Source organism: Tupaia chinensis, unplaced genomic scaffold, assembly GCF_000334495.1.
Source record: "Tupaia chinensis unplaced genomic scaffold, TupChi_1.0 Scaffold000361_2, whole genome shotgun sequence".
NCBI classification, from domain to species: Eukaryota; Metazoa; Chordata; class Mammalia; order Scandentia; family Tupaiidae; genus Tupaia; species Tupaia belangeri.
In genome coordinates, this window is record NW_006159858.1 from 5148307 (window position 1) to 5161303 (window position 12997).

At 40.6% G+C, this 12997-nt stretch overlaps 1 protein-coding gene across 1 annotated transcript in view; it reads right to left on the reverse strand.

Annotated features, from left to right (window-relative positions):
• The window catches only part of ICA1L (islet cell autoantigen 1 like), a 69462-nt gene that overhangs the window by 39897 nt on the left and 16568 nt on the right, over positions 1 to 12997 (reverse strand). Inside the window, exons 4-6 of the mRNA XM_014589567.2 lie at positions 9008 to 9131; positions 4668 to 4866; positions 2354 to 2479 (exon numbers count right to left, since the gene is read on the reverse strand). Coding sequence (XP_014445053.1) covers positions 2354 to 2479; positions 4668 to 4866; positions 9008 to 9131 — 449 coding nt within the window. The remainder of the gene's footprint in view (positions 1 to 2353; positions 2480 to 4667; positions 4867 to 9007; positions 9132 to 12997) is intronic.

The window sequence follows — 12997 nt, forward strand, 5'->3', positions numbered from 1 at the left end:
GGTGATTTCTCACTTTCTGTCTCTCTGTCTCTCTCTGTCTTTCTGGCGAGCACACGCGCCGTATAGCAAAAACCTCTCCAAAAAATAATAATAACAACAAATAAAATTAAGTAAGTAAAATAATTTAAAAAATCATAATTCTGCCTGAAATCCTGCCTCTGGGTCTGCATATACATGTATCTGTATCCAGCACTAGAAAGTATGCTGGAGTCCCTAGAAAGGTACGAGAAGTTAAATGATGGATCAAAATACCCGAGGGAGCCAACGAGAGGTGTTAAAAGCATAAAAATACCAATCTCTATAAGAGAAGGGGCACATATATAGCTTTTTATGTTGGCAAGCGTATATAACCATTAAAATTGGAGAAATGTACTATTTGCTACAAAACTTGGCCTTTCATCTAGAGTTCAAGGAAAACTTGCCCAAAAAAAAAAAAAAAAAAAAAAAATTCTCTAACTAACTCGAGTAACTGGTTACTGGAACTTTTCCTTGCTGCTTAAGGAAAGCACTTTTCAAAGTGAGAGGGATGAATGAGAGAAGAAAGGGAAACTAACACTACCGTGTTCTGGTGGTGTGCTACAGGGATGGCCAAATACACTTTAATTTTCAAGTGCATTCTCTCCTTTTTTAAAAAGGTTATTTATTTCCAGAGGGGTGGGGGTGTCCTCCACAGGGTCCTCACACTGCTCTCTTCCCCTCAGCTCTGCTACCAGCCAGGATCCCAGGAGTGCCCACAGGCCCACGTGGCATGTTGAGGCAGACCTGGGACATGGACCCAGGGCCTCCCCACGTCTTCTGCAGCATCGCGCTACCTGTGCCACCGCGGCTGGGCCAGCAGGCGCACTCTTCCTTAGTTCCTGAATTCCACAGTTCTGAACTGAATCAGGACAATTCCTGAGGAACGGCAGTGAATGTTCATTTCTTTGTTTGTCTCTTTCATAAGTGCAGTTTACTCTGTTTTGCTACATAGAAGTATACATTAAAATCATTTATCACGGGACCAGCAGATGGCATGATGGTTTTTTTGCTGGACTCCTACCTAGTCGACTGCAGTTTGAGTCCTGGACCCAAAGGCTTGAAACTCATGCTGGACGCATGTGCAGATAATTGAGAAGATAATTGAGGAGAAGGGATTGCAGCATGGCCATCCCCTCTGGGAAGTGATTTCTCACTTTCTGTCTCTCTGTCTCTCTATCTGGCGAGTGCACGTGCCCTATAGCAAAAACCTCTCTAAAAAAAAATCATTAATCACTGGTTATTAGTTTCTAAGTTTTCCATTGTATGTTTTTAATGTGCGGTTTGGGGTATATAACCACAGCTGAGACTTCTGAGGTTGAAGTGCTATGGGATGGAGACTTGGCAGAATGAAAAGGACACACAACCTAGAATTAGAAAATAGATATTTTTTTCCTTAGAGATTTTTGCTATAGGGCACATATGCTCACCAGAGAGACAGAGAGAGACAGAAAGCGAGAAATCACCCCCCAAGAGGGATGGTCATGCTGCAATCTCCTCCATTCTCCTCTTGGAATTTTGGGTGCACATGTACACACGCCCAGTGTGAGATTTAAGCTTCCAGGTCCAGGACTCGAACCACAGTCAACCAACCACATGGGAGTCCGGCACCTTAACTACTATGCCACCTACTGGCCCCAGAAAATAGGGGTTTTTTTTTGTTTGTTGTTTGTTTTGGAGAGGTTTTTGCTATAGGGCACGTGCACGCGCCAGATAGAGAGACAGAGAGACAGAAAGCAAGAAATCACCCCCCAGGGAGGATGGTCACACCGCAATCCCTTCTCCTCCATTCTCCTCTCGGGATCTTGGGCATGCACACGCGCCCGGCGTGAGTTTTAAGCCACTGGGTCCGGGATGCGAACCGCAGTCGACTACGTGGGAGTCCAGCGACACAGCCATTATGCCAACTGCTGGTCCCTGAAAAACAGGTTTTTAAGCCCAAAACTGATGTTTACTTTTATTCTCACAGCTTTCCTTTCATCATCCATAAAACAACAGAAAGGTTTTCAAACTTTTCAGCACCTTTCTTCAAATGTAATTGTATGTAAAAGTTCAAAACCATAAGTGGGGCAGCTGTGGGTGACCAGGGCTGATGGGCCTTGAAGTGTGCCTCCTCCACATTCCCCTTTCCAATCTCAAATGCTGAAGAGAACAATGCGCCAGGTAGACAGTCTTCTGAGGTCTTTTTCAGTTTAGAACTTCATGATTCTCTGACTGTCATAAGTTAATTAGAGCAGAGTCAAATAAATTTGATGATTTATATAATTTTTTTCCACACTTTTCAGTCAACTTTCAAAAGGGAATCTGGCCCTTAAGTGCAAAGACGTGGAGTGGGTACCTGGTAGGTAGTGAGAGAGTGTGATAGCATATTGCAGCGACTAGCTCCAAGCAAATCCACTTTCTGACAAACATCCATCTTCAACTTGTCAAAAGAAGCTTTGCTATTTCTCACTTGGATTTGTACCTGCAATCACAAAAATGTTAATTATTATTACCAAAAGAAAACCATATAAATACAGCATACAGAATCAGACTGTTTTCAGATATATAAAACTGTAACAAAGAAGATTAGTTCTCAAAAAAAATGTACTACTAATATGATAAATGATGAAAATTTTGTCTATTTTTAGTAATTTTAAGAGTCTTTTTTCTCTAGTAAATATCATTTTTCTTTCACATATTTCTAAGATTTTTGCCATAGGGTGTGTGTGCTCATTGGAGAGAGAGAGAGAGAGACAGACAGTAAGAGGGAAAGTGAGAAATCACCCCACAAGGTGGATGGCCATGCCTCAGTTCCTTCTCCTCCTGGGATTTTGGGCATACACACACACACATACACACACACATACCCACACACACACACACACACACGTCCAGCATGATTTTCAAGCTGCCAAGTCCAGGACTTGAACCAAAGTCGGCCATGTGGGCGTCCAGCACCAAAACCTCCATGCCACTTGCTAGACCCAGAAGATACTGTTTTTAAAAATTATTTAGTTATGGGGCCGGCAGGTGATGTGGTGGTTAAAAGCACTGGATTCCCACATGGCCAACCATGGTTCAAGTCCCAGACCTGGCAGCTTGCCTTCTTACTTTCCCTTTCTCTCATTCTGGTCAAACTAAAAAATAATAACAACAAATGGAATTAAATAAATAAATCTTTAAAAATTATTTTATTCATTATTATCATTATTTTCTTTAAGTACATTATAGGGCATGTGTGCTCACCAGAGAGAGAAAGAAAGATAAAATGAGAAAGAAAGCCACCAGATCCAGGACTCGAACCATGGTAGGCCATGTAGGAGTCTAGAACCTAAACCACCATGCCACCTGTTGGGCCCTCTAATAGGTAGATATCTTTGTGCTGAAAAAAATATGAAATGATAGGTCAAAAGTATATAGTTAAGAAAAAAAAAGTATTCCAAATAAAAAGCTAAAACTATTTATGGATAATATTTAACTAAGAGCAATGAAACAAATGGGAAGGGACCCAAAAATGTTGAGAAGTATTAATATTTCTGGGTCTGACCCGACAGTGTAGTGGTTAAGTGGTATGCACAGAGAGCCAGGTCCCACATGGCCAACTGTGTACCTAATCCTGGCCCTGGCAGCTTGGAAATTGCTTCAGGTACACTGTGCATGTGTGCCCAAAATCCTACGAGATGAAGAAGTGAAGAAAAAGGGACTAGGGACCAGCAGTTAGTATAATGGCTATGTCACTGGACTCCCATGTAGTCGACCGCAGTTCGCGTCCCAGATCCGGTGGCATAAAACTCATGCCGGGCGCGTGTGCGTGCGTGCCCAAGATCCCTAGAGGAGAATGGAGGAGAAGGGATTGTGGCGTGACCATCCCCCCTGGGGGGTGATTTCTCGCTTTCTGTCTCTATGTCTCTCTCTGTCTGTCTGGTGAGCGCACGCGCCCTATAGCAAGAAACTCTCCAAAAAAAAAGAAAAAGGGACTGTGGAGCCAGCAGGTGGGGGTGGTTTTTTTCTTGCAACAAATCCTGAAAGTCCAAGTAAATACAATTAAGGAACAGCTAAGAGGCACAGCTATTGGGGTGCACACTGCTAATACACTGTGCTCCACAGGCTGGCACATGGGAGGCTTGGGTTCAATTTCTGATCCAACTCAAAAGCTGGGCAGGGTGATGTATACTTATAAACCTAGCCAGGAGTCTGAGGCAGGAAGAGCCAACATATCGAGACTTTCCCTTTAAAAATAAAGTGTTATAAGGGGCCCAGAAAATATTAATAAAAAAGGTTGATGGGGAGGACTGGCAGGTGATATGGTAGTTAAGGGCACTGGAATCCCACATGGCCAACTGCGGTTCGAGTCCTGGACCTGGTGGCTTGCTTTCTCACTTTCTCTCTCTCTCATTCTGGTCAAGTTAAAATAAATAAATAAATAAATAGAGTTAAATAAAATAATGCTTTCCAAAAAATTAAAAAAAGGATTGATGGGGAGGGGATGCCTTTCAAAGAGTAAAAATAAAAGTGAGAACCCTTTGTACTTGAGTCAAGATCTTCAAGCAAACAAGAATTCATAAACACGTTTTTCAAAACTAGTCTGACATTGCATTATCTCAATTAAATTATCCTGTAGCCATTCATTTTTTATGTACCAAGAAAAGGAAAACAACACATTTTCATACTTTTCTGAACTTTTCCATTTGTTTCAAGGTGTCTGGGTCCAGTTCTTGGGATACATCTTTCATCCACAGCAGAGCCCCTCTGTATTCCGTGCGTGCTTGCTCCATCCGATTGATTGTCATCAATGTGTCCGATACTGCCCGCTGACTGAATGTTGCCACTTCTTGCTTAAGCCGAGACAGAGGGGTACACAGGGCCAGTCTAATGGCAGAGAGGTAGAAATCAGAGGCTTGGGCATCCCACAAGAAAACAGAACAAAGGTTGGGGATTTTTTCCTAATAAGTTTCTTCAGTTGAATTTCTATTTTTTAGTTTGTGATTTGTGTGTGTTTAATTGTTATATGTACATCTGTTTTTCGTTGTTTTTGTTTCGTTTTTGCCAGACAGCAAATGCACTCAAAGGAGGAGGTGGAGTGAAAAAGCCGCACTCCCGCCCCACAGAGAATGGTCACACCACGAGCTATTTTTTTCCATCTCTCCTTCCTTATGGGAGTTTGAGCACGCATGCACATGCACCCAGTGTGTTTTTCAAATGCTGGGTTTGGGATCTGAACCACGCATTTGGCCATGTAGGACCCTGTAACTTTAACCACCATGCCGTGAGATGGCCCAACTGTTCTACATCTTTAAAACAAAGGTTTTATTAAAACAATACAAAGCATATTTGCTACCAAGTCTATAAATAGGTAATAATTGGGTCATCAGAAAAGTTATTATGTATTTTTCTATGCAAAAATGCATCATGACTTTTCCAAAGGTCCAATGTTAAGAAGCATAAACAGGGCCAGCAAAAAATGTGGTAGTTAAGGTGACTGGCTCCCTTAACCATGGCTGACTTTACGGTTCAACTCCTGGAAGTGGCAGCTTGAAAAAAACACTGGGTGCGTGTGCGTGTGTGCCTGAAGTCCTGAGAGAAGGGACTGTGGTGTGGCCATCCCCTCTGGGGAGCTCTTTCTCACCTTTCCACTCTCTTTCATTCTGTCTCTAGTAAGTGCATGTTTTCTGTAGCAAAATAAGTAAATAAATAAAGAGAAGCCTAAATAAATTTTAAAAACAACTAAGAACATATAGCTAACTTTGAATTATTAATAAAGATGTAGCTACACCTCATCCTTTTTTTTTTACTTTGGGAATATATTATTTTTGTAACATTCTAGATGTTAATCCATATATAAATAAACTGCCAAGCAAATCTCCCACTTAGAAAAAGAGTTTTGAGGGTATTAGTGAACTTGCATTCATAAAGCATGATCCAATTAAGAAAGACTTTCATTTGATAAGTTCAGAAAAACAAAGGTTTAGAAGAGCAGATAACTGGGACCCAACAGACGATGTAGTAGCTACATCGCTGAACTCCCACATGACCAACCACAGTTTGAGTCCCGGGCCCAGCAGCTTCAAACTCATGCTGGGTGTATATGTGTGCATGCCCAAAATGCCAAGAGGAAAATGGAAGAAAAGGGATTGTGGCATAGCCATCCCCCGAAGGAGGGGAGGTGATTTCTCGCTTTCTGTCTCTCTAGCGAGGGCACGTGCCCTATAGCTAAAATCTCTCAAAAAACAAAAACAAAACAACAACAACAAAAAGAAGAGCAGATAAAAATGCTAGGAGAACAAGAGTGGAGTTGTTAGCAGCTAAGAGTGAGGACAAAAAAACAAGTGTGTAAGGAACACAATCAACTCCAACTCTTCTGCTCTGCTTTTGACTTAGTGGCACGGGAGGGCCCTGTCACTTCCTCAAGATGGCCTTCTGCGTTGATGAGGTGTTTCAGAAGAAAGACACTAGGACATCATTACTCAGGTCTGATAAGGTCTGTTCTAATTTTTTTTTGGTCTGAACTACAACATTTGGTGCTACATTTAGTAATTACAGGAGATTCTTTGCAGCAGGTATCTTGATGCTAAAAACTGTAAAGTAATAAATGGAGAGCATGGAATTAAAAAGACAAAGACTTCTCCAATTTAAGAAGGGCCATGAAAGAAAGGCCATGATGGCTCAGGCAGGAGGTGCTGCTGTGAAACGTGGGATCGCCAGGCTTGGATCCCAAGTTGATCTAAACGTGCCAGGCACAGCCCTGGGCACGCCCATGATCCTGGCTTGCTGAAAGGCTGTGGGCTGGGGATCATGGCGTGGCAAGACCTTGTAAAGGCTGCCTATCCCTCCCTCTCTCTCTCTTTCTTATGAAAAGAAGGAACGAACCAACAAATGTGCTTGGGAAAAAGAAAATTCCAGAATATTCATTGAAAGCATAGTATTGAAAAAGTGGAAGAAAAAATTAAAAATATACATATCTAAAATGCTAGCCATTCTGTAACTGTTACATTAAACCACTTAAAGAGTATAAACAGAATGACTTACATTAAACCACTTAAAGAGTATAGACAGAATGACTTACATATTTGTTCAATACTTTATCGTCATTCCCTCTGATAATATATATATTTTCAAGAATTGTTTTTCTTTATTTTTGGTTAACATTTTAAACACCTGTAAGGCATGACAGTAACTACGTAAGGGGAAGATAAGGTTTCTTTCTACTTCTAAGTGTGGTACTGTGATACTTTAGGCACTAAAGCAGAGCTAGTAATGTTTTTCTAATTCTCACATCAGCCTGTTTTAACAGATCGAGGTCATGTTTGTTGTAAGATGTATGTAGCCTAACATTAACTTTGTGGTCTAAAGAAATGTTTACCTGTCCAAGCCAGATTTCATAGTAGACCAAATCTTTTGTTGTTGAAGTGTTCTAAGCTATACTTTGATGTTTGAAAGAATTATTTGTTAAAATGCTTTTCAGTTTCATTCCTAAGATCTACTTTTTAAACTTTCCATACCCTGTAGTTATCATTCTTCATATATTAGTCTTAGTCCTTTAGAAATAGGTTAAGGTGAAGTAGCTTGAGGGAAGAACTCTCCACAGGGCTTGTTTTCCAAAGAAAAGTGTTTAGAAGAACATAATTATAAGCCAATATGAGTATGTTGAAAGCTGTGGGAAAAGTAACTCAGTGAGGCTTATGAATGGAAGTGTGTCCAAATAATACTCTGCTTAAAGAGGTGGTAACGGGGACCAGCACTTAGCGTAATGGCTGTTGCTGGACTCCCATGTACTCACGGTTTGCATCCCGGACCCAGTGGCTTAAAACTCATGCCAGACGCATGTGCGTGTGTGCTCAAGATCCCAAGAGGAGTATGGAGGAGAAGGAATTGCAGCGTGGCCATCCCCCCTGGGGGGGTGATTTCTCGTTTTCTCGATTTCTCATTTCTCTCTGTCTGTCCGGCGAGCGCACATGCCCTATAACAAAAAACTCTCCCAAAAAAAGGGAAAAAAAAAAAAAAAGAAAAGAAAGAGGCGGTAATGAATACAGATGAATAAAAGAAAAAAAAAAGTATAAATACAGGGTCCAGCAGGTGGCATGGTGATTAAGGTGGCTGGACTCCCACATGGCCGACCATGGGTACAGTCCTGAACCTGGTGGCCTGAAAATCATGCTGGGTGCGTGTGTGTGAGTGCCCAGAATCCTGGAAGGAGAGTGAAAGAAAAGGGTTGTGGCACTGCCATTCTCTCTCACTGTCTGTCTCTCTGACGAGCATACGTACCTTATGTCAAAAAACCTAATAAATAAATAAATAAATAAAAAAATCAGCCAGCCAGCCAGCCAGCCAGCCTAACACCTATTTCTGGGAAGTAAATAAGCAAAACTACTAATTCTTAAATAATTAGTTTATTTATTTTTTATTATTTTTAAATAATTATTTAATTTTATTTATTCATTCATTTTCATTTTCATTTGACAAGAGAGAACTACAGAGAGAGAGAGAAGGAAAATGAGAAAGCAAGCCACCAGGTCTGGGAATTGAACTGTGGTCAGCCATGTGGGAGTGTCCAGCCCCCTAACCACCTGCTGTTCCCCTTAAATAATTATTTTAGATGAAAAATTACTAAGTAAGAGTTAGGCCTCAGGGCTGGCCTGTGGCCTGGTGGTGAAAGGAATCAGATCCCACATTGCAGACTGTGTGGTTCAAATTTTTGCTCTGGCAACTTGAAAAACACTCTGGATGCATGTGTGTGTGTGTGTGTGTGTAAAACCCGGACAGGATGGAGAGGTGGATGAGAAGGGACTGTGGCATAACCATGCCCCATTAGGAAGTGCCTTCTGCACATGCACCCTCCGGCAAATAGAAAAAAAAAACGATTTAGGCATCAAAACAATCATATACTGCAATATATTTCTCTCTTCTTTAACCTATTGTTGGAATGACTAATGACTTCTACAGATATGAGTACATTATGTCAAAACTATCATATTGATGAAAGATGTAAGGAAAATGAAAAACCGTGGGAGACCTTTGCTTGGCTGAAGAACAGAGTGCCTTGCCAGTGGCATCCATCATTCTGCCAGCTTGAGTTGCATCCCGTTCTCCTTGAAACTTTAAAAAGAGCCCCAGCTCATTTTCTTCTTCTGATATAGCTAGGAAAAAAATGACAGAATTAATGGTTTCATTCCATAATTTGTTTAAAACACACACATAACTAAAATTCTCACAGCAGTAACTCTCTATACTAAGAATGACTTGGGGGAGGAAAAGGAAAGACTTCCTTTAAAAAGTTTCTTTCTAGGACCAGCAGGTGGCATAGAGGTTAAGGCACTGGATCCCACAAGGATGACTGTGGTTCAAGATCTGACCCTGTGGTTTGAGAATCATGCCAGGGTGCATGTGTGTGCATACCTGAAAGTCCAATATTGGAAGAGAAGCGACTATGGTGTGGCCATTCCACCTGGGGGAGGGGGTGACTTCTCACTCCATCCCCCTCTAGCAAGCACACATGCCCTATACCAAAAAACTAAAAATAAATAAATAAATAAAAGTTTATTTCTTCAGAGAGAGAGAAGTACTTTCAACAGGGTCTCACCCTGTGATCCCACTCCACTGCAGCCTTCCCAGTCAGCCAGGACCATGGATATGTGTGTGGCTGGCATGTACACATCGACCTGGGAACCAAACCCTGTTTTCCATATGGATCCAGCATTGCCAAGTGGCGTGATGGTTAAGGTGCTGGACTCCCACTTGGCCGACCATGGTTGCAGTCCTGGTCCTGGCAGCTTGTTTTCTCATTTTCCCTCTCTCTCTCTGGTAAATACTCATGCCCAACAGTAAATTTTAAAATAATAATAAAAAATAAAATTAATCTTTAAAAATAAAATAAAATGCAAATTCTTGGGTCCCATTTTCACAGGTTTTTTATTATTATATAGACCATAGATTAGTTTATGTTTAATGCCCATCATGCCATGAATTCCTAGGGAATAGGTTCCAGAAGCTCCCTTTCCACTGGTTCTCACATAATGTTCTTCTCTGGGTGGAGCAGGCTGGTGCTTTAGTTGAACCCAGGTACCTTTCTCTTTGGCTTCCTTCTTTTTCTGGTCATTTTCCTTCATGTGTTTTAAGAAGCTATCTCTGTTCTTAGATTGCCTAATAGGCTCACTATGCACATTGATTCTCTTGGCAAGAATCTTGCCCTGAACTTGTTTGTTCACAACAATGCCAACAGCATGCTGGGTAACATTGTAGACTCTTCCAGCTTTGCCATGATAACATTTGTGGGACATTCCTTTTTGAACAGTACCCACTCCTTCCAAGTCTACAATATCACCTTTCTTGTAGATTCACATATATGTTGCCAAAGGAACTACTCCATGTTTTCTAAAAGGCCTAAAGAACATATATCGGGTGCCTCTCCTCTTCCGTGTTCGTCATTTTTGGTTAATTACTGGAAGATGGTGGTTCTGGCCAAAAAGAAGGCCCATTTTCATGGATTTTGATCTTACAGGTCTGGAGACATGCTTTTTTATTTTTTACAAGTACTCCAGATGGTTACAATGCAGTGAATCCATGAACCTACTTCACTTTGGGAAAGTCTGATCTTTAGTGACTAAATAAATAAATAAAACCTAAAAGTAAAAAATAAAATAAATCCACAAATGAAACATTTTCAAATGTGCAGAGATAGCACTGCAGGATCATTGCTTCCTACAAATAGTTTCCTATTTAAACTTGTTAACTTATTCTTAACTCCCATCCTGGCTTCAGTTACCTAAGCTTAGTATCCCGCACCTACAGATGTCCACAATTCTGCTACAAAAATCCTAAAAGTTGTCATCTAGTGCAGTGCTACTCAAGCATGGCCATGGAACAGTTCCAGTCCAGACTCATCTGGTAACCAGTCTGTGACAAGTTAGGGACCAGAGGGTAAATGTATAGAGATTTGTCAAATCTAATAATAAAAATGTGAGCTTATATTTTACATGTCTTTCTTAATTTCATTTTTCTAAAAATTCATTTTGCAACAGATTAAAAGTAAACCACAAACAGAAAACTGGTCCTACACCTCAGAGTTTTAGAAACAATGACCTAGTGTTGGGCAAACCTCTAACCACAGCAAGGCTGAGAGAGGAGAAAGACGATGAACTGTTTCAACTGTAAGCTTAAAGTGAACAAAGTGACAACAGTCATGCTTTTTTTTTTTTTTCCTAGTTCACTGACAGAAAACTGAAGTTAAAAACTAAAGCAAAGTCCCTAGGTATCTGTGGGGCAGCAACAGAACTCACGCCTTCTCACTTGTTGGCTCACCATTCTCTCCTTTTCTCCCTGACATGCCCACGGGGTAACCCCAGAAGAGAGCATGATGGGGGGATGGGGAGGGTATCTCCACATTCTGTAGTGTCATCTTTAATAAAAGCATGTGCTACATGATGAACAGCTAACCTGATCAAGAGTGAATAGGATTTCGAAAGGCATGTCAATATTCTGATTACTTGAGAGATATGCAAATTACATATTTTCTTTGAATCGGAACTTCATAGAATATACCTCAATAAACACTACTTGAAAAAATATTCCATTTTATGTATGTATGTACGTATGTATGTATATATATATATATATGTATGTATTTAGTTGGTCTAAAGACATACGCACTTGCCAGGAAGAGACAGACCTAGGTGCCTTAACGTCAGGCTATAGAGGTGGCCCCACAAAATATTCCTTTGAGTATGATGATTCAGAAGGTCATCTGAGAAGTTGGAGTATTTCATTATCAAGTATCTGAACTGAATTGGCATGAGCCTTACCTTTATCAATGCCAAATGGGCAGCTGAGGCTGAATCTGTGCTGTTTCTGTGTCGGGACCTGCCTGTCAAAATCTACAGAGAGCTCACCACAGGTGCTCTTCCCCCAAGATTTACAAATCAATAGTAATCCACAGCAGTTGTCTGATATTATTCCCAACTGAAGGTGGATTAATACAATATAGTCTTCAAGAAGTCACAAATTTAGAAAACACATAATGAAATCCATATATGTGCATCTCTTCTTTATACTGAAATGTTCCCTGACAGTGCTAAAAGATCTAGCAATTGCAGGACTCACAAACTTGCCAATGTTTCTTTATATTTCCATTTCCATCATAGGATTCCCTTGGTCCAATGGTTGTGATGGTCTTTCACTGTTTGGTAAAATATTAATAGTCCTTAGAAAGCTGACTCCAAATTTCCTTTTTTCCTATTATCCCCATATTAGTCACAATTCCAAAGTCTTCTGCCCATGAAAGTTGCTCTCATTCTACTTTTTTTTCTCCCTATAGGGTGCATGTGCTTGCTAGAGAGACAGAGAGACACAGAGACAGAAAGTGAGAAATCACTCCCCAGGGGAGGTGGCCATGCCACAGTCCCTCCTCCTCCAGTCTCCTCTCAGGATTTTGGGCATGCACACGCATACACCCAGTGTGAGTTTCAAGCTGCTGGGTCCAGGACTTGAATCACAGTCAACCAGGTAGGAGTCCAGCATCCTAACCACTACACCATGTGCTGGCCCCATTGTTGTTCTTTCTTTAAGCTCATTCCCGGCTCTAAATCTCTTTTCTCCACATATTCAATTTCCATAAGCCCTTTAAGTTTTACCTCAATTCCCATCTGTGGAAATAGCCTTTATGGATAAATAATCCATTTATTTTTCACTCCTAGGAATTCAAAATGATGTCTGTATCACCACTCTGAACTCAATTACATACTATTTGTATCAATTCTTATTTTGTTACAAAAAGTTGTTTCTCCAACAATTTCCTTGGGAAAAACACAGTCTTGCATATGGCAGGTATTAAAAAAATACTTGTGTAATATCGCCATATTGGGTTTCTTCCTTTAATGAGACAATATATGAGCTTTAATTATAAAACAATGAGATTAATGTATAAAATAGAACTTCACAAGAAAAACAACTTGTTAGTTGAGCAAACATTTATTGAGTACTGACTATATGCTTCACATTGTTTGTAGTC